Source organism: Silene latifolia, chromosome X (assembly GCF_048544455.1).
Source record: "Silene latifolia isolate original U9 population chromosome X, ASM4854445v1, whole genome shotgun sequence".
Lineage (NCBI taxonomy): Eukaryota > Viridiplantae > Streptophyta > Magnoliopsida > Caryophyllales > Caryophyllaceae > Silene > Silene latifolia.
Genome location: NC_133537.1, coordinates 254204883 through 254229613, shown reverse-complemented (window position 1 = coordinate 254229613; position 24731 = coordinate 254204883). Strand labels below are relative to the sequence as shown.

Below are 24731 nucleotides of genomic sequence, written 5' to 3'. Positions count from 1 at the left end.
AGGATTGCAGATGAGGATATTCCTAAGACAACTTTCCGATCACGGTATGGTCACCATGAGTAAGTGGTGATGCCTTTCGGGTTAACTAATGCACCGACAGTGTTCATGGATCTTATGAACCAAATCTTCAACCCGTTTATGGATTGGTTTGTGGTGGTTTTCATTGATGACATCTTGGTCTATTATAAGATTAAGGAAGATCACGAGGAGCATTTGAGGGTGGCACTGCAGACTTTGCGAGATAATTAGTTATATGCTAAGTTATCCAAGTGTACGTGAGTTCTGGTTGGAAAGGGTGGCCTTTCTAGGTCTTGTGATTTCGAAAGATGGTGTATCGCTGGATCCTAGTAAGATCGAGGCGGTGTCAAACTGGGAAGCACCGAAGAATGTTGATGAGATTCAGAGTTTTTTGGGTTTAGCTGGTTATTACAAGAGGTCCGTGAAGGATTTCTCTAAGATCGCTAGACCTATGACAACTTTGACGAGGAAAAAGACCATATTTCATTGGTATGAGAGTTGTGAGAAGACGTTCCAAACATTAAAGGAACGTTTGACTACAACTCCTGTCTTAGATTTGCATGAGGGAAGTGAGAATTTTGAGGTTTATACCGATGCTTCGAAGAATGGGGTGGGCTGTATTTTGATGCAAAATGGAAAGGTCATTGCCTATCCTTCAAGGCAGTTGAAGCCGTACGAGGAAAACTATCCTACTCATGATTTGGAACTGGGTGCGGTTGTATTTGCTCTAAAGATATGGAGACACTATTTATACGGGCAACCTTTAAGGTATTTTCAGATCACAAGAGTTTGAAGTACATCTACACTCAGAAGGAGTTAAACATGTGTCAGAGAAGGTGGATGGAGCTGATTGGGGACTATGATACGGAGATCGTCTATCATGAGGAGAAGGCTAATGTGGTTGCAGATGCTTAGAGTAGAAATGGTGTGCATTCGCTATGCACCGCCATGTCACTGATGAAATTGAAGGATGAGATTACTAAGATGGGGATTCATATGATTCGTAGGGAAGATGCCATCAGTGATTTGACTATCGAGCCTGGACTTTATGACATAAAAAAGAAACAAGATCATCCCAAGATTCAGTAGTGGAAGACAGGGGTAGGATATGGTACAGTTTCGAGATTTTCTATCCATACAGATGGGAATGTTCGTTTCGATGGGAGGTGGTGTGTGCCTAATGATATCGAGTTGAAGAAGTTGATTATGACGGAGGCTCATTGCACTCCTTATTCAGTACATCTGGCAGGTGACAAGTTCTATAAGGACTTGAAGAAGACGTTTTGGTAGCCCGATATGAAGAAAGAGGTAACGGAGTTTGTGGCTAGGTGTTTGACTTGCCATCGAGTCAAGGGGGAACATCGGAGACCACAAGGTAAGATTCAGTCACTTGAGGTACTAGAATGGAAATGGGAATCAGCTTCTGTGGATTTCATTGTGGTGTTACGGAGGATTCAGCAGGGTAATAATTTGATTTGGGTTATCGTCGATCGTCTGACAAAGTCAACTCACTTTATTCCAATGAAAGATACTTGAAGTAAGATTCAACTGGCTCTTGGGTACAGGAAACATGTGGTACAGTTACACGGGGTACCAAAGGATATTGTGTCAGATAGACACGCGAGTTTATATCACGATTTTGGCAAGAGTTGAAAGAAATGATGGGGACTACCTTAAAGATGAGTATGACGTTTTATCCTGCGATAGATGGTCAAATTGAAAGGACTATCAAGAACTTAGAAGACATGTTGCGAGCTTGTGCGATGGAGTTTAGTGGGAGTTGGAAGGATAGACTTGATCTGATAGAGTTTTCATACAACAACAGCTATCACACGAGCATCGGGATGACACCTTTTGAGGTGTTGTACGGGAGAAAGTGTAGGAGTCCGGTGTGCTGGGATGATAGCGATGAGGCCGTGGTTTTAGGACCGTAAAGGTTACAAGATATGGTTGAGCAAGTGCATTTGATTTGGCAAAAGATGAAAGCAGCTCAAGATCGGCAAAAGAGTTATGCGGATTTGCATCGCATGGACATTGAGTTTGCAGTGGGTGACAAGGTTCTCTTGAAAGTGTCACCTATGCGCGGCGTTATGAGGTTTGGCAAGAGAGGAAAGTTGAGTCATAACTTCATAGGTCCATATGAGATTTTGGATCGGGTAGGTGAAGTAGCTTATCGACTAGCTTTACCACCATGTCTTGATTGGGTGCATAATATTTTTCATGTGTCACAACTTCGGAAATATATGAGTGATCCGTTACATGTGCTCGAGATTGAGAATATCTAGTTGGATGAGGTTCTAACTTATGCTGAGGTACCAAAGGAGATATTGGATCGTAAGGTGCGCAAGACGAGGAATGGTGAAACCGTCTTGATTATGGTCATATGGTCTAATCACAATGTGGAAGAAGCCACTTGGGAGTCGTAAGAGGCAATGAGGGAACGATATCCACATCTTTTTTAGCATGTATGTTTGGTTATGGGGTCGTAACCTTGGTCTTTTAAGGGGGGTAGGAGATGATCGCATTTGTTTTGGGGTAGTTTGAAGTCGGTTTGGTTGTGTTTCGGGTTGTGTGATCATGGTTGGTTATGGTTGGGTGCATGGTTAGTGTCTTCTGAGATAAGCGTTCTTTCGAGTTGCATGGTTAGTAGGTTGGTTTTGCATGTTGTATAAGGTATGGTGTGAACTTCGGGGACGAAGTTCGTTTTAAGTAAGGAAGACTGTAATACTACGATTTTCTGGTCCTAGCTTACTCGGTCGAGTAGTCCATACTCGGTCGAGTAAGTTGTGAGTGCTTTTAAACAGGCTACTATTTTGGCTGCACTCGGCCGAGCTGTGAGGAACTCGGCCAGGTACGACCTACTCAACCGAGTACCCGGTCTGACGGGTTAGTTTTCGCGGTTTTGATTAAGATAATTGGAGAAGTATATATAAGTCGTGTTATCGGCTTAAATCATTTTATAATCAGTTTCTAATCACTTTTCTAAACTCTCAACGATGTAACACTGCTCTCCAATCATCTTAATCTTTTTCAAGGCTAGGGCTCATAGATTTGGGGGTTTTCATTCCTCTTTCCGCGTCAATTCGATCAGTAAATATTTCATCCTTTGTCATTTACGTATTTTGGTTATCGTTATAAACCCTAATTGGGGGTTTTGGGGGACTAGTCTTTGTATATGTAGTATATTGATTGTATGATGTTATAATAGGCGAGGACTTCATAGAGGAGGCTTTCTAGCATGATTGATGTGCTTGATTTGGATTTGCGAGCGATAAGGTAGGGTTTCCCTACTTAGTTGATTGTATAAATGATTTAAGATTGATTGTGGTTGATTGTGTAACTTGTATCTTTTGGATGAAGGTTGATTGAGATTATATTGTTGATTGGTATGGTTGTTTTGAGACCATTTTTGGGAGATGGTTACAACCCCATGTTCGCCTCTTGTAGCTCCCATCACAAGGGGGATGTGCACATTAATGATTTGGGTTCGCTCGTTGCGATGTGCGGGGATTTGGTGGGCAAGGCTGCGGTCCCCCACTGGCGGTGTGGGTTACTTGTTGCTATGGGTAACCTGGTAGGGCTACACACTTTGGTGTGTAGTTGGTTATTGGTTACTGTTCGAGTTCTGAGGATGGCTACTACAGTTGGGATTGGATTGTGTATCTGTGATTTCTTATCTTGATTATGCAGTTGAATGACCCCGTTTATTGTTTTTAAAGCTGTGGTGATCCATTCGGGGATGATGAGCAGTTGGTTTAGCAGGTAATGGCTGTGGATGTAGCTCGCGGGTTATGGATAGGGCCGAGTCATCACCTTTCGTTTAGCTAACTTCCGTTGACGTTTAAACAATAGTTCCTTTTTGGTTGTTTTTGGCTTGTAAACAGTTTTGGTTTAACTTTGAGTTGTATTTGATTAAACAGTTTTGTACTTTTAAAAAAAATGTTCTTTGATGGTCTATTTGATATACTTTACCTCGGGCAACCGAGATGGTAACACCTTGATACGCTATGGTGGTCTTGGTAAGGCACATTGGTGTATTGGGGGTGTTATACCTTCCGTGTAACTACTTCCTTAGTGGGGGAGCGATTAAATAACCGCTAACACTCCTTGAAACTGCACCTGAGCGCTTGATGACTTCCCCTGGTCCAACGTTCATCTCATGAGCTCTTGTTCTTCTTCTAAATAGATCAGCTCAACTAGGCCCAATTACTTATTCCTTAAAATAACAGGCCCACGTACCCTTAAAACAATAAATTTAGTTACTTAACTAAATTGAGCGCCAACAATTATAAATAATGGGAAAAACATATAGGTTGACATATAGAAGAGAAATCGATGTTGAAAAGTAACATAACTTTGCTAAAGATTAAAACTGTGTTATATGAAACAAGCAATCAAACACTTGCTAGACAAGAAATTCTATATAAAAGAGAACTTGGTGTAACTCATCCAAAGTTACCAAACTTTAAGCAAATACAACCCCTTAATCCTTATTCTTTATTCACCCAATTCCACAACTTACAAGATTATAGTATCACACATTAAATGTAACACCCTCATTTATCCAGGAGCCTTTTTTCAGGCCTTCCCAGATAAATAAAGGTATTACCATCTCGGTTGCTCGAGATTGTGAATAACAAAAGACAAAACGATACGAAGTACTTTAATTAAAATTACATAAATACTGAATAAGTGACTGTATTGTCTTACAAACCGAAACCAATAACTGAATATCTAAACAATGTAATACAACGAAAGTCTTTAATATAAATAGCTGTCAAACTAAATGATAAACTAGTGATGGCTAGACTAGACTCGCTCCATTCTTGCTCACGTCACGCCCTATGTCTCTCAGCACATTATGAATGCTTGGGTGAAGATATGAGACACGAACATAAATAAGTCTTCACCGATTATTATAGCGATTATATATTATTTGGTCTGAGGAGAATTATAAGCTGAATCTCGATTAAGTATTGTACTTTAATTTGTATGTGCAAGATGTTGTACATTCATATTAATTCAATAATAATATAACTAAAATTTCAAATGACTATTTATTTATATATTTTTTCAACATGCCCGTACAACTTTGCACGGGTTATAAGCTACTTAAAGAATAATTTTCTAATTCCAGTTGAAATTTTTTGAATAACTAATTATTTTCTAATTCTGATAGGAAAATTGTAAATAATTAATTCTCCTAATTCTAATAGAAAAATTATAAATAAATAAACTTTCATAAATAATAGTGTTTTATATAAGTTGGAGACTACCACGTCTCTCTCGAAAAAAAGTGTGTTGATATTATTTATATTCATATTGATTGATTGATTTGGGTTGGAGAAAATGAATGATACTCCCCTAGCCCCATGGAAGCCCACACAAATTTAAGTCGTGCGTGCATTAGAATTAGAATAGAAGAAAGTGTTGGATTTGGAGAAACTCTGGTTTCTCCCCATTTGTTTATTCTCCTCTTTCCCTGCAATCAATTCCAATTCTCGTAACAAACATACAAAACAACATTTTAACATATTATTGTCAAAAAAAAAACAACATTTTAACATTGGGTTTGCGTCAGATTTATTTCTACTCAACTCAACAACAATTTCACCATAATACCCTAACCACACGTCCACACCTACTTCTTTCCTTCCTTCCTTCTCATCATTTTCATTTTTAACTAAACGTATTTTAGTTATTGATCAGTAACTCTCCTATAAGACCATCCAATAGTATATGACATGCCCAATAAAAAAGAGCAATTAGTCTTATTGAAGACGGGTCGTTGAAGACGGGTCGGAGCAAGTGACGGGTAATGCCACTCACAAAATGGATAGGGGGACAAGGTGGGGGCACCCCATGTGCTTCTCTCTCCTCTATTTGGGTCATTTGTGAGAGAAAATGGTATCCGTCACTCCAAAGGGACGGATACGTGCCGTCTTCAATGAGATTTTGTGATAAAAGAGTTAGCCCAGTAAAATGAAAAGCACTACAAACACAATTCATAGACTATACAACCAGTTGTATATGTTGTACCGTGTAAAATATGAGCTTTGTGTCAAAATATCCGAGCTTTATATTAAAGAATATGAGCTTTATTAGAAAGTATTGAGTTCATCCATTTATACGTTAAAAACATGAACTTTAAATTAGCTCATAAAGAATACACATAAACTCGGATTCTTATACTTGGTTGTATCATGCTTATGATACAACTAGATGTATAATTGTAAGCCAAGGAGTTTATTTTTTAGTCTTTTCCAATCTCCATAGCCGGCGACGCCCCATCACCTTCGCTATCCATGCCGCCCCACCACCACCTTTGTTATCCCCGACTCCTCCACCACCTTCGCTATCCTTGCCGGTCCATTACCTCTACTGCCATCGACTCAATCATCTTCGTGGCACCAATCAGTTAGCCGAATAGAAGAAGAACGACAACAACAACGGCGGCGCCGATCACCAATTATGGACTTCAATTTTAAAGGTACCATATTTTAATAAGTTGAAAACTTAGGATTCAAATTTATGGCAACTAATTTGTATTAACTTAAACATTCAATTTTGATGTTAAAACTTTGAGTTTTAAAATGAAAAATTGGGGGACTTTAAATTAAACTAATATGTCCAACACATACCTTATTCTAACTTCAAACTTACGGTTTTAATTTGAAAACTTTATACTTTGCAATGAAAATCAAATATTTATTGTAACTTATAAACTTGTTGTTCTACTATTTTATTTTGTGAAGTAGCATTTTTAGCTTGATGACTACCAAATTTAGTTTGAAAACATAAAAAGCTTTGCTTTATAATTCGAAACTAGAATTGCTAGGTTTGTTTTAAAACTTAATGTCTTAAGTTAAGAACTTACACTTACTTGAAAATTGAAATGACTAACTATAGACAGCGGTGACGTGGAGCAGGATCACACGGACAAGATAGATAATGGCGACAAAATCAAGGATGAACGTGTTTGGCAGCTTGGACATTAAATCCGTAGCAGGAAGAAATTGGGTGATGACATTGGGTGACTTAGCAAACAGAAATGAAAGACTTAACACGGACAAGATAGTTAATGGGTTGGTCTCGTAATAAAAGATCACCTTATTAAACAATCCGCGAATGTGGCAATTTATCCTCTTAAGTTTGTTTAATAGTGAAATTAGGCCCCTTAACTTTCAATTGTAGCAATTAAGCCCCATAACTTTAACAAAAAGTGAAATTCAACCCCAATTTTTATTTTTCACTTAAATTTCAACAAAAATTCATTTTATATTTATATTATACAACTAATAATACATAAAATTACAAATTTTAACCTTCTTAATTTGAAGTATAAGTTTAGTTATTCATCTAAAGAATAATTTTACATTCATCTATATTAAACAAAATAAAAATGTGTCACAATTTTATGAACTATTCTTACATTTAGAATAAATTGTCTAAAATTGTAAAATTATAAAAAATTTTGGATTGTATAAAATTTATAGATTGTATAAAATTTATAAAGTTATAAAATTAAATTTATATTTGATTAATTGGATTATAAAAATAAATTTTGGTGGAATTTCATGAAAAATCAAATAATGGGGTTGAATTTCACTTTTTGTTAGAGTTACTAGTGTAGTTCCCGTGCTATAACACGATACTTTTTAGATTCATTTTATAAAGAGATATTATCAATTAAATTATTTACATAAATGAAGTATACTTTTAATTTAATGTTATAAATCTACTAAATATAATATTAATAAGAGGTTGAAAAAAAAGTCTACTACCATAAGAAGACATTTTAAGTTAAGTTATTTTTTTACTATTAAAAATAATACAATAATTTTATACCATTACATGCAACTAATTTATGACATTAATAGTACAATTATTAAGTTAGTTGTATAACTTTATTAAAACGCATATTGACCTTAAAACGAAAAGCAGTAAAAACTATTCCTCGCGCCGAAAAAAACGATTTACGAAATATTAAAATAATGTTTTCACTTTTTTATTTCTAATAGAAAATACATAAATGTTTTTACATCCTTCAAAAAATAGTCCAAATTACTAAGACAAAAATTTACATAATAAATAACTGATGACTTCTTACAAAAGAGGCAATATATAAATATAATATAAATTTAAATTTATACGAAATCAAGTTCACTCATCTAGCTTATAATATGACATGTAGAGTCCAAAATTATGGGCTATTAATAATTTTTACTTTGATAGATGAGATAGAAAAAGTGGGCTACGTATATGGTCCACAATTTATAATCCATCAAATCTTGTTGTGTTAGTAGTATCCAGAAAAATAGGCCTAATTAAGAAAAAGTCACTTTAGGCGGGAAAACTAAGAGAATTTTTATTCTCTTAGTAGTAGGGGGATGAGGCTTGATTGCTACAATTAAAAGTTAAAGGACCTAATTTCACATATATGATATTGATTATATTGATTGATTGATTTGGGCTGTAGAAAATGAATGATCCTCCCCTAGCCCCATGGAAGCCCACACACATTTAAGTAGTGTGGTCTCGTAACAAACATACAAAACAGCATATTAACATTGGGTTTGCGTCAGATCTAATTCTACTCAACTCAATCAACAATTTCACCATAATACCCTAAGGCCTAACCACACCTACTTCCTTCCTTGTCATCATTTTCATTTTTAACAGGTTTTCCTTCTCTTTCCCTCTTATTTTTTTTTTGTTTTGTTACCTTGTCCAATTCAATTTCTTCGATTGCGTTTTGTATCTATTTGACTTTACCCATTTTGATTGATTCCATAGGTTTCTTTTCTTTTAAATGGGAGTGTGATCGAATGTTACTGATTGTTATTCTGCAATGGATAAGAAATCCAATCGGACCGATCTCCTCGCTGCCGGCCGCAAAAAGGTTTCCTATTCTCTCCTTTTTCCTCATTATTTCTCTATTTTATTCCAGTATGTGGCAAAGTATTAGCAATCCTATTAACCCATTCTGACTTAGTTTCGTGTAAAAAAGATGAGCAAACAAGACCTGATTTACAGTCATGTACCTGCCGACATTCTATGTCTGCCACGAATCAGGGTGGCTTGATATGAGTAGTGTGATACGTGACTGTTTGGTTTAGTTTCGGGTTTTGGATCGTCTTTGACTTTTGCGCGTTATCACAGCTTCAGCAATACCGTAAGAAAAAGGATAGTAAAGGGAAAGATGGGAAGGGCGCTAGTCAATCTCAACATAAGGATGCTGACCTCAATGTGGTTGATAACTTGAATGCCGAATCCTCACAACATTCTGAATCACGTCCCTCGCACCAGGATGCTGTGGAGGTTTTGGCTCATTCTGCTGGCTCATCTGCTGACTTACCTGTTTTGGATGGTCATATTGATCACCCAAGATCAGAGCTTGTTGTGCCAGAGATCAGCTCTCATGGTCCCACCGCTGAAGGGGATGGTCAGACGGATAAACATCAAGTTGAAATAGGCTCTTCTACAGTTGCTGCTGAAGCAGAGAGGCTGCAGGAGGCAGATCAGGTATCAAACGTAGGTTGTACCTTCTCTCCTCTTCATTCTCGTCTTTCCTTGTCATTTTCATCTCATATCATATCATGTCAACTTGAAGTCACTATTACTATTTCCGAGTTATAGGTGAATTGATGTATAATTTTTCTTTGGTTTGTTTCTGGGTAGGGGCAATTCAGGAAGCCGACAGTTATGGTCCGACATACCATGATCTGAAAGATAATCTGGAGCTGTTGACAGTATCTGAGCGGGGCTTTGACGTGTCTTCTGTTGGCATCAGTGATTCTGAAATAAATCATAATATACTCGAGGATTCTGTTCCTGTTGAGACAATTGGTGTGCCTGCTGAAGCTTTTACAGATAATCCTTCTAATGTAAATCACCTAGGATTTGATGTGATGGCCGGGTTATCAAATGAGAGGGTGCCTGATCAACAAGCAAATCTTGAGGATGAAAATCAAACTGATTCAGATAGGAAAGGTTCTATTGAATGTGAAAATGCTCGTCAGCCTGAGGCTTGTACTGATATTGAGGTTGAACATCCAGAAAGTATGTCTAAACCGATCGTTGTAGATTCTGCTGACGAGAAATACATATCTTCAGGGCGAGAAAGGCAATCTTTTGACCTGGTTCAACTTGCTGAGGTGCTAAGGAAACTGCCTGAAGGTGATTTTAGATATCTGATACAGTCGAGGAAAACAGCAGATCATGTTAATCTTGATGTGTCCCAAACTGTTACGGCTGATATTCCTCAGACACTCCAGGAGCAACTTTATCTTTCAAACGTTTCAAAAGATTTTTTCCACTTGCAACTCCTCGAGCAGCATAAACAACAACTCGGTTCTGATCACAAACACCGTTTAGTGTTTGATGAAACATCTGTGCTTAGCACATCCCTTGTAAATCTTGAGCAAAATAACAAAATCCTTGCTGCAGAGCTTTCTCAGTGTAGATCTGAGCTGGAGGCTGCTGTCAGTGAGAAAATGGAATTTCAGGACCTATATCATTCTGCAAAGGAAGAAGCGATGGGATTTTCTGCTACAGTTCACGAGCTTAGAATAAAATTGGATGAAGTGATGAGTCGCTTGTCCATTGTTTCTGCAGACTCTGACCATGGCAATACTCAATTGGCTGCTTTACATCAGGAAGTTGAAGAATTGAAAGGAAACCTTGCTTCTGCAACTGATGAGAGGATAAAGTTTGAGGAGGAAAACTTGATTCTTTTTCAAGAGAAACAAGTGCTTTCAAGAGACTTGGTGGATTACAGGCTTCAATTGACGGCATTGCAACAGGAAAATTCTGATGTGAACAGGAACCTTGCAGCTATGAATGAGGAGCATATTAAGCAGAAGGACCATGAGGATTTCCTTATTCAGGAGATTGAGCGGCTATCGGCAGAGCTTGTTTATTTCCAAGATAAGCTGTCGGTACAACACCAAGAAAATTTGGTTCTTGTTCAAGACAAAGAGGTGCTCTCAGATGACTTGGTAGATTGCAGGCATCAGTTGATGCCATTGCAACATGAAAATAATGATTTGAGTAGAAGCCTTCCAGCTATGAATGGTGAGCATAAGAAGCAGATAGACCATGACGAGTCTGTCATTGAGGAGATTGAACGGCTTTCAGTAGAGCTTGTTGTTTTTCAAGATAATTTTTTGATACAGCACCAGAAAAACGGGCAGCTTGAAGTTTATTTAGGAGAAGCATTGTCTCAAATTGAACAACTGGCCGAGGAGAATATTATTCTTCAAAGCAGCTTGGAAATATACAAAGCGAAGATATCTGAGGCTGATGGCCGGCACATTCATATTTCATCTGCTGGAATGGGATCTGTAGCCCATACGAAATTAGCTGATGGTTGCAGCTCTGAGCAAATTTCTGCTAAAGATGATGCTAAAACTGTGATTCCATCGATTATCCGTGATCCTAAAGATGTCTGTGATAGTATAGAAGTTAATGAGCTGACTCCAGGTTTCCATGATGGTACTAGAGTTGTAGTGATGAAGGGTTGCTTGGAAGAAGCTGAGAATTTGATGCATAAACTTGAAAATGCTACAGACGAAATGCATTCTCACTCGGTAACCCTTAGTCGCTCTATAAGTAGAAATGCAACTCCTGGTGTTTCAAAACTGATTCAAGCTTTTGAATCAAAAGTCAACGTTGAAAATCCAGACCCTGAAATAAATCCCTCAACTGACAATCTGGTTCCTTCTGATCCGTATCTGGTGGCAAAGGGACAAATTAGCCACTTAAGATGCGTGCTTAAGACACTTGCTCAGCATGTAGAACTTGCGGATGCATTTTTCTTGGATGAAAAAATTCGGTGTAATGCAGCTGATGTTTCTCGTCGGGAGCTTGAGGTTGAAATTGAATCATTGAAGGGAATATGTAATAATCTTGAAGTGAGGAACATCGAGCTTGAAGTTCTTTGTGGAGCTATGAATCAGCATGCACATGATAGTGAAGCAAACAAAATTCATCTTGAAAATCTTCTAGATGCCTTGAACCGAGAATATGGGGCACAAAAATTGCAAAATGTTGAGCTCCATGACAAGTTGGCCACCAGTAGTTCTAGAATCAGTGAGATGCAGGTTCTTCTGAAAGAAATACGAAGCAGCTCTGATGGAGTGGTTTCGACTGTCTATGATGAAATTGAAACTCTGCAACGCGAAATGAAACAGAATATTTATTCAGTTGAGAGAGTATGGAAATCCACTCTTTCACAGATTCATCCAGCAGTTGAGAAGCTTGATGCTCTTACTGGTTCTGCAGATAAATACCCTCCTCCAAGTGAGTCTAATGACTCAGCTATTCTTGATCACTTATTGTTTTCTCTCTGTGCTGCCTGTGAAGTAATTGAAAAACTGACATCAAAAGTCGAAGCTTATGAAACACTTTCTTCTTTATATACCCAAGTAACGGAGAAGCTCCATTGTGTAGATGAAGAACGTCGTTTAGCCCTTGATTTGTTGAAAAAGGTTTCTGCTGATCTTGTAAAATTGCTAGATAACTCTCCCGAGCACGTAAATGACAGTGGGTTTCTTCCATTGAATAGCAATCAACATGATCCATTCGAAGCTGATTACTATGAGGTTGTTGTTTCAAAAGTGGGCAGTTTAGTCGGTGACCTGCACGAGCTGAAGGAATCAAACAAAAAGTTATACTCTGACTTGTTGAACAGAACAAGTGAGATTGAGGAACTGAACAAATATTGTCTGGATAGTGATGCAGTATTGAAGCTTGTATTGGATGTCAAAGAAGTACTGAAGTTACAAAATACCAATATGGATTTGGATAACACACCTTTTGTACTTTTGCAGTCCTCGGTCTTGTTGCTCACGCAGAAATTTAAGGAGGCAGAAGAGCGGGTCTGCTCATTGACTGAAGAATGCAGCTCTAGGGTGATTGAATTAGCTAAGATGCAAGACAATATTGAGCAGCTGAACACTTTGAATCTTGAGAATCAGAATGAGATGCTTATTCTGAAAGAAAGCTTGAGCCAGGCGAAGAATGCTAGTGATGTTATCCACACAGAGTTGCTCGAGAAAAATAAGGAACTTGAGCAGTCAGAGCAGCGAGTTGCTTCTGTTAGAGAAAAACTCAGCATCGCTGTCGCAAAAGGCAAAGGCTTGGTGGTTCAACGTGACGGTCTTAAACATTCTCTGGCTGAGATGTCTAACGAGTTGGAGAGATGTTCACAGGAGTTACTTTTGAAAGATTCTAGGATCCTTGAAATCGAAGAGAAACTGAAGGCTTATTCTGAGGCTGGTGAACGAATGGAAGCTCTGGAGTCTGAGCTCACATACATCCGTAACTCTGCTACAGCACTGAGAGAATCATTTCTGATGAAGGATTCTGCTCTTCAGAAAATTGAAGAGATCATGGAAGATCTTGATCTCCCTGATCATTTTCATTCTAAAGACATTGTTGAGAAGGTTGATTGGCTAGCCAAGTCTGCTGCTGGTAATTCGTTCATGCATGCCGATTGGGACCAAATAAGTTCTGTCGGGGGAGGGTCGTACTCAGATGCCGGTCTTGTTGCTACGGATGGAGCAAAGGAAGACGTTCAACCTACCTTAAATCCTGTGGATGATTTGAGGAGACAATATGATGAGCTGCAAACAAAGTTTTATGAATTAGCTGAACAAAATGACATGCTGGAGCAATCATTGATGGAAAGAAATGTTTTGGTGCAGAGGTGGGAGGAGATTTTGGATAGAATCAATACACCTCCGCAGATACGATCCATGGAGCCAGAAGAAAGAATTCACTGGTTGGGAACTGCCTTGTCAGAGGCTGACCACCACATGAGATCACTACAGCAGAAAATCGAAAAGCTTGAGGATTATTGTGAGTCGCTTTCAGGTGATTTGGACGAATCGCAGAGAAGGATATCTGAGCAAGAAATGTCTCTCAACGCAATTGTTCAGGAGAAGGACACTGCATTGTCAGTAGCTGATGAAGCTATGAAGTCTTGTCAACAGAAGATATTTAGCCTTGAAAATTATTCTGGGTCATTGTCTTCTCAATTGGAAGATTCAGAAAAAAGAATATCTGAATTTGAATCTTCTTTGCAAGAAGTTCTTCATGATAAAGAGATTCTTTCAAGTAACTTAGTGGCTTTGACTTCCGATCATGAGCTAGCCTTGCATACTGTTACCCAATATGAACATGATCTTGATAGATTGCGAAAGGATATTGAAATGCTGCAGAGAAGTCAGATAGAGAAGCTCAAAAATGATAATTATATTCAACAGGTAGAGAGTGAGTTGAGGAGATTACAAGGAATGATTCTTGAGGTACTCCAAGATTCTCTGACAGAAGATGGTTCATCTAATGTGAGTGATGTCGAATACCTGGAAAAGTTGATCAGGAAACTCATGACTCATGACAGGGGAGTTGTAACAGTAAGTCATGCTTCAAAGGAAGCTGTCCAGGACTGTGTCTCTGAACATAATGTAAATGCAGTAACAGTGAGAGAGGTGGAAAATGCGGATGTTCCTATCAACACTGTTGCCAATATGGATGAGTCCACATTGAGGAACACGGTTCTTGAGGGTCAGGATGTAGCAGATCTAAGAACAGAGCTTGCTGAGGCTTTAGATGAAGTAGCACGTGTTAGAGAAGAAAAAGATGAATTTTTCAAGAAGTTTCAATCTATGGCGATTAAGCTTGAGACATTAGATAATAACAAGGATGAACTTCAGGAACTGCTGAATCAGGAAGAACAGAAGTCAGCGTCTCTCCGTGAGAAGCTAAATCTTGCAGTTCGGAAAGGCAAGTCACTGGTCCAACAGAGAGATGGTTTGAAACAGAATATTGAACAGGCAACAAATGAAATAGATAGATTGAAATCTGAGATTATTCTTCGGGATAATTCTCTTTTGGAGTGCGGTCAAAAGATAAGTGACCTGTCACTTCAGATAGAAACATGTAAAGCATTTGAAGCCGAAAACATATCCTTGAAAAATCGTCTGTTAGAAGCAGAGCAATATCTACAGCAGAATGGACATACTTTGAGCATGCTTGTCAATAAACTAGGTGAGTTTGATACTGGTGTTGAGGTTGATGCTCATGATCCACTGCTGAAGCTGGAGGGAATTGGAAAGATGTGCTCTGAACTTCATGCCACCACAGCTTCTTTCGAGCAGGAGGCAAGGAAATCCAAAAGGGCTGCTGAACTTCTGTTAGCTGAGTTGAATGAAGTACAGGAGAGAAATGATGGTTTGCAAGAAGAATTAGCCAGGACCCATAATGAAATCTCTATTCTCTCAAGGGAAAGGGATCTTGCAGATTCTGCCAAAGTTGAAGCCCTTTCTCATCTGACGAAATTCTCTGATGAACAGAAACTTCACCTTACTGAGATGAAAAGGCTGAAATTCAGTATCAGCGAGGTGAGGAAAGTCTTATTTGATGTGTCTAATGTAGCAGACGATGCATTTGCTAAAAGTTTAGAGCTTCTGAACGATGTCAATGCTCGTGTTGAGTCTTGCTTGGAACGTGTTGGTGCACAACTTGTAGCTACTAAAGATTATGGTGGCTTGGTTTCTGCGAACAAAAGATTCAAGGTAACACATTTTATCTTTGCAAGATGTCATTTCTGCCCTGAGGGATGGAGGTTGGGTTCAGGGGTTAATAGGTGTACTAAAAACCAGAAAATTTACAGTTTATTCTTGAGCTGTCTGCTGCATGAAGCTGGTAGTGGCTTTCCTTTTGCACCACAGCTATCCCATATGAAACAACATCTTTTGCTAGCGTCTGAAGCTACGATTAGTGGTGTTGCACCTTAAAAAAGTAGAAATTTACATTTTATTATTGAGCTGTCTGCTGCATTAAGCTGGTAGTGTTTTTCATTTTGCACTGCAGGCTGCAGCTATCCTACATGAAACAACATCTTTTGTTAGCGACTGAAGCTATAATACTTAAACCACTGTCAGCCTTATCCATGCAGTAGTGATGTGATTTGAGTTTTATAGGGATGGTTTGCCCTAAATTGATTCCCAGTGTTTTTTCTCGATTTTTTTCTCTCTTTCTTTTGTTCGACATTTGGCGAACTCTGTAAGCTTACTGGAATTTAACTTGCTGTTTTGTTGTCTCAGGATTTCTGGTCGAGAAATTCTATGTTGAGCAATGAAGTTCAAGATGAAGTAGATGATAGTATTGGATTTAAAATCTCTAAGGCTGCTGAGCAGCATCTTAAACAGTTAACTGAAGCTATTGGTGAATTTAAAGATAGAGTTCACAGCCGCTCTATGTCTTTAAGAACAGAAGTGGACCAGTTCATTGACGCTGTTACCACCATGTTGGGAGTTGTAGACTCTCAAAGAAACTCCTTGGAATTGGTCAAAAGTCAGAAGATTCATCTTGAATCAATCATGAATGAACGAGATATGGAAGGAGCTGTGTTGCGTAAAAGCTTATCTTTGCTTTATGAAGCATGTTGCAGATCAATAACTGAGATAAAGAACAGAAAAGCCCAGTTGAACGGACAGAGTTTGGCTTCTGCAGATTTGAGTGTCAACTTGCCGTCATTGACATCATTTGAGGGCGGATTCTTTGATGGGTCTTCTCTTTCCTCATCTGAGGAATGTATAAAAGCACTTACCGAAATTCTTATAGAGGCTGTAAAAGATTTCGTCCACATTGAAAGCGAGGATAGAGAAAGTCGTACTAAAGAAATGAGAAGTATAGTGCTGGATTTGCAGAAGGAGCTTCAGGAGAAGGATATCCAGAGGGAACGGATCTGTATGGAGCTTGTTGGTCAAATCAAAGAAGCTGAGAGTACTGCTGCAAATTATTTTCGTGATTTGAGATCAGCTCATGAATATGCTCATGAATTGGAGAGTAAGACGGAAACAATGGGGAAGGAACAGACCTTGTTGGAGCAGAGGATAATAGAATTACAGCAGGAACATGTCAGTTCCATTGAGTTAGGAAAGAAAGTTAAGGCAATGACTACTATAGTGGCTGCCAAAGAACAAGGTCTTTATATTTAAATCATGATCTGCCTTTTGGAACTGTGGACCGCTCTTTGTTTTTTCAACAAATTGACCTATCTTTTTTTTTTTCATTTTTAGAAATCGAGACTCTGATGCAAGCACTAGATGAAGAGGAGAATCAGATGGAAGCCCTGAAAAGCAAGGTTGAGGAGTTGGAAAGCACGTTGCAGCAAAAAAACTCAGAGTTGGAGCATGTAGAAGCTTATCGTGCCAAGGCTGCGAAAAAGCTCTCTATTACTGTGAGCAAATTTGATGAGCTGCACCGAATGTCTGAAGGTCTCCTTTTGGAAATTGAAGGCCTTCAATCACAGTTACAAGACCGTGATTCTGAAATTTCTTTTCTTAGGCAAGAGGTCACCAGATGCACGAACGATGCTTTAGAAGCTTCGAAGATGTCGAAGGAGGAAAGTTATGCTGATCTTCACGAGTTTTTGGCATGGTTAGATATAACCCTGTCTCACGTTTTGATGCGTGACGCCCATGATGGCGATGATATTAGTAAGAATTATGCTCAATGCAAGGAGAACCTTCAAAAAGACATCACGTCCATAATATCTGAATTGGAAGACTCGCGGATAGCAGCACAGAATAAGGATGCATTGTTACAAGCTGAAAGAAATAAGGTGGATGAGTTATCGCGGCGAAAAGTAGCTCTGGAATTATCGCTAAATGAAAAGGACCTACATTTAAATTCACTTCAAGGTGCTGGGATTTCTGGGTTAGGAACCTCAGAAATCGTTGAGCTTGAACCAATGGTATGTTTCACAAATATCATAGGACGCTGTTGCATACTTGCATTAGTACATTTTGCATACTGATTTGAGATGTGTTGAAAATTGGGCTACTGCATAGAGTGGTTTTTAAACGAAAATGCATTGCCTGTTATTAAATCAGTTCATTTAAATAGAAACGCATAGCGAGAATGGACAAGGGGACGCAAAGAAAAGTTAGAGGAGTAGATATGGAGAAGAAGCCTGGATAGTATGAAGTGTTTGAGTAAATTGATTGAGAAGCATATAAAGTATCCCACTTATTTTTCTGCGCTTCCATGCTCAATGAATCATAAGTTATGATATGTTTGCTTCCATGCTCAATGAATCATAAGTTGTGCTATGTTGGACCGAAAATAACTTCGAGACTGGGATATCAAGCTGATGAATTGCGAAAACATATTCTTATTGTACAAGATAACGCTATTAACTTTTAAAGACTAAAATCAAATGGAGTAGAAATGTTGAATTTTTTTTTAATCAAAATATCTATGATGAGCTTTTTGTAATCATAAAAACATTTCTTAAACAAACACAAAGTGAACTCAGATTAGCAGCTTAATTTACTCAGGTAAGAAAGTTGTTATTCCATCTCTTGTGCATCTTTTTAAGTAAACTTCTGAATGGATGCTATCTTATTATCAGGCGATTCATTTCAATGGCAGTTTCGCTTATTTTAAACCTTTCAAAATCAGAAAGGCTGCAATCTTTGAATTGTAAAGATGTGATGCATTTCATGCAGGCAAACAAATGGACTGCACCTGTAGCTTCGTCCACTTCTCAAGTCCGGAATTGGCGTAAAGCAAATAGTGACCAAGTTACCATAGCTATTGATACCGATGCAGGAACTTCTGGTAGATTTGAGGATGAAGATGATGATAAAGGTTTTTTTAAATCCCATATTATTATTTTATTTATGCAGCTCATGTAGACAACCCTTGCTGATTGCACTTGGTATCCTTCATTGCTCAATCTCTCTTACAGTCCATGGTTTCAAGTCGCTAACAATGTCGAGGTTTGTCCCAAAATTCACAAGGCCTGTCAGCGACATGATGGATGGTTTATGGTGAGTTTCTTGTTGTTTTTTGTATGCAGCACTTCAAGATGTTTTTTAGGGTTGGATTCTGATTCATTATCTGCTGCTGGACAGGGTTTCTTGTGACCGTGCATTGATGCGCCAGCCTGCTTTCCGCCTTGGGATCATGTTTTACTGGGTATTGTTGCATGCAATGCTCGCCTCAATTATGATTTGATGGAGCTCAAGCTTTGTGCATGGTAATATAAACTTTCCTGTCATTTGTCCTTTCTTTCAGAAAAAAGTTGTTGGAGATCATTACCTTTCTTCTTTTACCAAACATCACTGTTTTCTGAATTACACCCTTTCCCTTGTGCCGCCTGGGCCACAGTGATACAAAATAAAGGTTTTTCATAAACCATTAGGGCTAGTTTATTTCCTAGTTAGATTATTACATTTTATTTATTTTCTAATTCCAATTAGAATAAGTAAGCTAATTGTATTAGCTTTAGGAAAGACAATTAGAGTCGATTTAGGCAAATGTGGGTGAAATTTAGGTAGTGTTTTAGGTAGGTTTGCCTTGTTTAGCAAGTCGGTTTAGTATAAATAGGGAGTCAATTTTATTGTTTTATACGTAGATTATGATATTGAATTAAAATCAAAGTTGTTGCTTTGTTTGTGTTTGCAAGTTCTGTAAACATAGGATCGACGCGTTTCGTTCCGAAACTGTTATTGTTTGACGCGTTTCAAACTCTAACCCGATTGATAGCAATAGGTCTTGCGATTCAATCACCATTGTTCGATCTATAGGTCTAGATCGCGCAAATATCCCATTGTTTCGATTTCAAGACAGATTTTGAAGCAAATATCCCTTTTATCATTATTGTTCTTTATCCTTTGAAACCGCTTCCGCACAACTTTCGTATCATAAGTGGTATCAGAGCTTCGGCTCTTGATTTCCTTAAATCTAGACGGTCCTAGGCGTGTCAAAGCCAAGTTGTTAGTTGAATTTCTGATTGTGATTGGAGTTCAAGGGTTAAAATCAAGCAGGTAGCTTGAGTGTTAATCGGTTTTGCATCTCAGGAACAAGTTTCTAGTAACTTGTTATTCAAGGCGTGACGCTTACAAAAAAAAAAAAAAAGTTACTGTTCACGCGTGGTACTGTTCATCCGAAAAAAAAAGGGGCAAAAAAAAGAAGACATGTCGGGAGTGTTCAAGACAAAGCACCTACGAGGAGAATGTTAAGTTTGATCCAACATCACCTCCTATTTTTGACGACGATTATGATGAGGAGGAGCTAGTGGAAGTTATTGATCTTCAAGTTACAATATTTGTTATTTCTTCTCTTGATAATCATCAAGAAGACAAGCTTGGAAGAATTCTTGAAGGGGCGAAATTTGAATGTAAAATTGAAGTGGTTCGTGGTAGAATTTCAAGACTTGTGCAAGGAGGGTGGTGGGGTGAGAGAGGCACGAGCTCATATGGGAAAAGATGGATAAGCTTGAAGGCTGCATTGAAAACAACGAGCTGAAAAGGAGAGCAATGATTTTCACGAATAACTTCATGTTCTTAGTCAATTTTGCATCTGAATTTGCTAGGATTGTATTCGATCCCGGTGGATTTCATGGTTCTAAGAATCGGGACGATTCTTTTGAAGAAAGGGAGTATGATACAAAATAAAGGTTTTTCATAAACCATTAGGGCTAGTTTATTTCCTAGTTAGATTATTACATTTTATTTATTTTCTAATTCCAATTAGAATAAGTAAGCTAATTGTATTAGCTTTAGGAAAGACAATTAGAGTCGATTTAGGCAAATGTGGGTGAAATTTAGGTAGTGTTTTAGGTAGGTTTGCCTTGTTTAGCAAGTCGGTTTAGTATAAATAGGGAGTCAATTTTATTGTTTTATACGTAGATTATGATATTGAATTAAAATCAAAGTTGTTGCTTTGTTTGTGTTTGCAAGTTACGAAACATAGGATCGACGCGTTTGTTCCGAAACTGTTATTGTTTGACGCGTTTCAAACTCTAACCCGATTGATAGCAATAGGTCTTGCGATTCAATCACCATTGTTCGATCTATAGGTCTAGATCGCGCAAATATCCCATTGTTTCGATTTCAAGACAGATTTTGAAGCAAATATCCCTTTTATCATTATTGTTCTTTATCCTTTGAAACCGCTTCCGCACAACTTTCGTATCACACAGTATCAATGTATTAGTGCCCAGGCTATTTGTTATGTACAGATGTGTAAATTTGTGTTCAAAAATAACTTGAAAGAATCTGTTTGGATGGCACCTTACGTGAGCTAGTTTTTTTTCCTTACGGCCTATATTTTAGCACACCATAATAACCCTCTCACCTTTTTCAAGGCATTCCCCGATGCTGAGAGTGCAAGAATGTTGTTCCAATATATTCTTGTACATATTGTGGTTTAAGTTGACAATTGATGTGATGAAGTGGCAACAAACTTCCCAATTGATCTGTTTGGTTTAGTTTAAAAACATATGTGATGAATTGACATGGTCAACTATTACTTACTGTGTAGTCTTAACAGTGAACATGGAAAGTTTGGTATGGTTATTATGAATTAAATACCCAAAAGTATCTTATTTGGTATTAACTGTCATTGCTATTTGCCTTGTGTAAAGTTCTTGCTTCACTCACAGTTGTGATTATATGACCTGATATGGGAGAGACGGAGGGTTCATATAGCATATTATTTTTCTCCCTTACATCTGCATACGGGCCATTTGTGGATGATATTTGGTTCACTGTTTTTTTGGCCAGTTGTGAATTTATGCTGACTCTCTTTGTGATGGAAATAATCAGGTTGTCAAATTTGTGCGCATTCGTAGGTGACGGAAACCTTTGTTTTAGTTAAGGTGCAGATTTGACAAATTAATCAGGTTGAGAAAGGAGTGGGTGCATGGTTACAACTTGCCTGATATGGGTAGTTTGTTTTCATATGTAGCTCACAAGCTCAGTTCCTTGCTACTACGGAGTACCTTTTAACCGGTAACCTCATTATACTTCTCAAATATCGTTGAGCATACTGGGACTCTCACCGAAGTTTTATTTTGGTTGATCTCACACACATTGAACAAGAAAGCAGTTTGATACGATCATCGAGGGATTCTTTATAATTGCTCTTCGAGGTTGTGAATTTGCAGATGTAGCCAATATAGGCCTGAACTTTACACAGTGTACAAAAGAATTTAGATAGCACCTTTGATCTTTGATTCATTGATTTTGTGAATTGCTGTAATACCCTCGCTTTTATTGGGAAATAAACGATGTGTTATTTTTTGGTTCGACCTCTCAAAACGTGGTGCATGGGCGTCTACTTAAGTATTTCTTTTTTTTTTAGGAAACGGTTGTTTATGTTTATGCTTTGGCTACAAAGCAGGTGTAGTACTTGTGATGCTGCTTCGGCAGCTCCTTGGTTCTTTGCCCTTTATACCATTACTATGTTTTGATGAAACCGCCAAATGGGTCACACAGCAAGTGTATCTTTTGACTGCTCTAGCCTTCATACAGCGAAATTAGTGAGAAAGGGTCTAAAATTAATTCTCAGTATTAACTTTCAGTTTCTTCATAAAAATAGAAAAATGCAAGGACACGAATCAAGTGTTCAGGTATCAAACTCTGGAAATATGAAATTGTCAACAAACTAAAACAGAGTATTTCTAAGTTGCTCACACCACAATCTGCCACAGTAGAAACGGGGTTTGTAGCGTGAACAGATATCACTACTCACTATGCGCACAGGGTTGGGATGAAAGCCCAACTTGCTCTCCAAATCCCTTGACGTTACCTTTAGGATTTTGGTCAAACCTGGCTAGCTTGAAGTAGCCCATCTCTACTCCTTCGGCATGCCCGTCAAGTACCAACTCGATCACAATTTTGCCTATCACTGGTCCCATCTTGAAGCCGTGTCCTGAGAACCCACCCGCAATCACCACATCCTCCCCAAACTCCTCTCCCAAGAAGTCTATCACGTAATCCTCGTCTGGAGTCATGGAGTACATGCATGACTGAGTTGACACAGGGCCTTCATGCTCAACACGGCCCCCAAACCTTTCGCACACCCACTTCCTCAATAGATCCATCAGTTCTGTTTCTGGTGTCCAAGTCCGTTTATCAGGGTCACAGGGGCGTCCCCCATGCACGGCCACCTTGATCAAGCCTGGATACTCTAAAGAAGGGGTGCCGTATATGTAGGGGAATCCATACCCGGCAAATGTGGGAAAACCTCCACCAATGGAGTAGTCCTTGTCATGGCCTTTTTTTATCTTCCAGTAACAGATGGTTGTCTCCAAGGGTTCTATGGGAATATCACGCCCGGTAACATCCTTTACAAGTTTCTTCATCCATGACCCAGCAGTGACCACACATTTTTTACAGTAGAACATCTCCCCGGATTGCGTAGACACCACTAAACCTCCATTAGTGCTGCTTCTTCGAATGCCAGTAACTTTTCTGTTGTCTTTCAGGACAGCCCCATTACGGAAGGCAAGGGTTTGAAACATAGAGACGGCTTTAGTGGGCTTAATAACACCTGCTCCCTCGCTCACCACCCCAATCCAGTCCTCTGGCAGCACCACTCCACCACCGAACTCCTGTGCCACCTCAGAAGAGTTAAGTACTCGAAAACCAACAGAAGTAGAACGGCAGCTACTGATGACAGCCTGGAGAGACAGGTCAGCGGATAGCCCAATGTCGAGCTGGTGGGTGGGGTACAAGACCTTGTACCCAACTTGGGACTGGGCTTCCTCCCAAAGGCGCGACGACTGGAGGACCATGGAGGAGTAGTAAGGCTCCGGGTAGGTTATTCGGATGGTGCGGGACTCGCCATGGGAGGAACCCCTATTGTGAAGCAAGTCGAACTGGTCGAGGAGGAGGGTGGAACAGCCCCTTTTGGATGCCTCGTACGCACTACAACTCCCCATGATTCCCGCCCCGATCACTATTACCTCAAACTCATTTTCAGGCCCTTTGCTGCTTCCCATCTCTATACCTCTTCTGATTTCCCTAATAAACTCAACATTTAGTCTCAGGCAATTCAGTACATGACACACACACACACACTAACAGACTCTTAACACCCAAAATGATACTCTCACTCCGTCATGATCATTTGTTTACCTTTGATTTTGGCACAAAGACAAGGAGAGGGGAGGAGACCATTTGTGGATGGAATTATTGAGGGACAAGTGGACAATAGGTTATTTGGAAATATTCCTAATATAGAAAGGTAAACGAATAAATGAGACACTCATAAATGTAATAGGTAAATAAATGACCGAGACGGAGGGAGTAACGTAGAGTCGAATATGATGATTTTACTTGAGCACCCTTATCAAATCACCATCACACTTGTATGAATGTATGTTACTCTAACTTTGTTGCAAGTGTTGGACGCGACATAGTATTCATGTTTTTGAAGTAATAAAATCAAGTGTGGGCGTGCTTGTAGTGTCCAAATAGAAGTTACAAATTAATAAAGCAAACAAAAGTAAAGTTACCGAGGAAATGGAGGAGTGAATGTGCAGCTTACTTGTTGCGTTTCAGCGGAGGAGTCGAGGCTTCAAAGCTGATGAGTTATTATTAGAAATTAGAAACCAAAAGTGTGATCAACTTGATAATAGATAGTATTTCATACAGAGTACACACATATTTGATTATTTGCACACCTAATCAACCTCACTTTCCACTTTGTTTCCAGGATGTCTATTTTATAGACCATACTAGTCGTTGTGTTGTAGCCGCTACCTTCAGATAAACCCCCGAATATACGTGATAATCAGAAATCATATACGTTAAGAAAGATCTCCATGGTTATTTAAAAGGACTACTTAAATAAAAAGATTTATTTTATTTGTTTAACCATCGGAAAGACTCTATAAAACTAGC

General features: G+C 38.7%; 2 protein-coding genes across 15 annotated transcripts; one reads left to right on the top strand and one right to left on the bottom strand.

Annotated features, from left to right (window-relative positions):
- The first annotated feature begins 8571 nt into the window (after window positions 1-8571).
- Window positions 8572-22142, top strand: LOC141623914 (uncharacterized). 11 transcript variants are annotated; one of them, XM_074440068.1, is made up of 10 exons: window positions 8572-8700; window positions 8815-8920; window positions 9181-9556; window positions 9711-15599; window positions 16131-17013; window positions 17109-17785; window positions 18543-18684; window positions 18785-18866; window positions 18951-19075; window positions 21648-22142. In XM_074440068.1, the coding sequence occupies exons 4-9, from the start codon at window positions 9930-9932 to the stop codon at window positions 19051-19053; spliced, it is 7557 nt and encodes a 2518-aa protein (XP_074296169.1). In that variant the 5' UTR covers window positions 8572-8700; window positions 8815-8920; window positions 9181-9556; window positions 9711-9929; the 3' UTR covers window positions 19054-19075; window positions 21648-22142. The 11 variants fall into 11 exon arrangements, with proteins under 11 accessions (XP_074296169.1, XP_074296165.1, XP_074296163.1 ...); XM_074440064.1 differs by having other exon boundaries at window positions 8577-8700; window positions 9700-15599; window positions 21674-22142; XM_074440062.1 differs by having other exon boundaries at window positions 8577-8700; window positions 9700-15599.
- A 234-nt stretch (window positions 22143-22376) lies between these two features.
- Window positions 22377-24474, bottom strand: LOC141623916 (putative sarcosine oxidase). Of its 4 annotated transcripts, none has more exons than XM_074440073.1 (2): window positions 24376-24474; window positions 22377-23849 (listed from the first exon to the last, which is right to left on the bottom strand). In XM_074440073.1, exon 2 carries the CDS (start codon window positions 23825-23827, stop codon window positions 22568-22570), a length of 1260 nt encoding a protein of 419 aa, XP_074296174.1. In that variant the 5' UTR covers window positions 23828-23849; window positions 24376-24474; the 3' UTR covers window positions 22377-22567. The 4 variants fall into 4 exon arrangements, with proteins under 4 accessions (XP_074296174.1, XP_074296177.1, XP_074296175.1 ...); XM_074440076.1 differs by having other exon boundaries at window positions 22377-23840; window positions 24376-24462; XM_074440074.1 differs by having other exon boundaries at window positions 24344-24454.
- Between the last annotated feature and the right edge of the window lie 257 nt (window positions 24475-24731).

Coding starts and splice junctions, on each gene's coding strand:
- LOC141623914 (XM_074440064.1), top strand. CDS start 8,870: ATGGATAAGAAATCCAATCGGACCGATCTCCTCGCTGCCGGCCGCAAA. Junction 8,921..9,180: donor TCGCTGCCGGCCGCAAAAAG/GTTTCCTATTCT, acceptor GCGTTATCACAG/CTTCAGCAATACCGTAAGAA. Junction 18,685..18,784: donor GGATGAAGATGATGATAAAG/GTTTTTTTAAAT, acceptor TCTCTCTTACAG/TCCATGGTTTCAAGTCGCTA.
- LOC141623916 (XM_074440073.1), bottom strand. CDS start 23,827: ATGGGAAGCAGCAAAGGGCCTGAAAATGAGTTTGAGGTAATAGTGATC.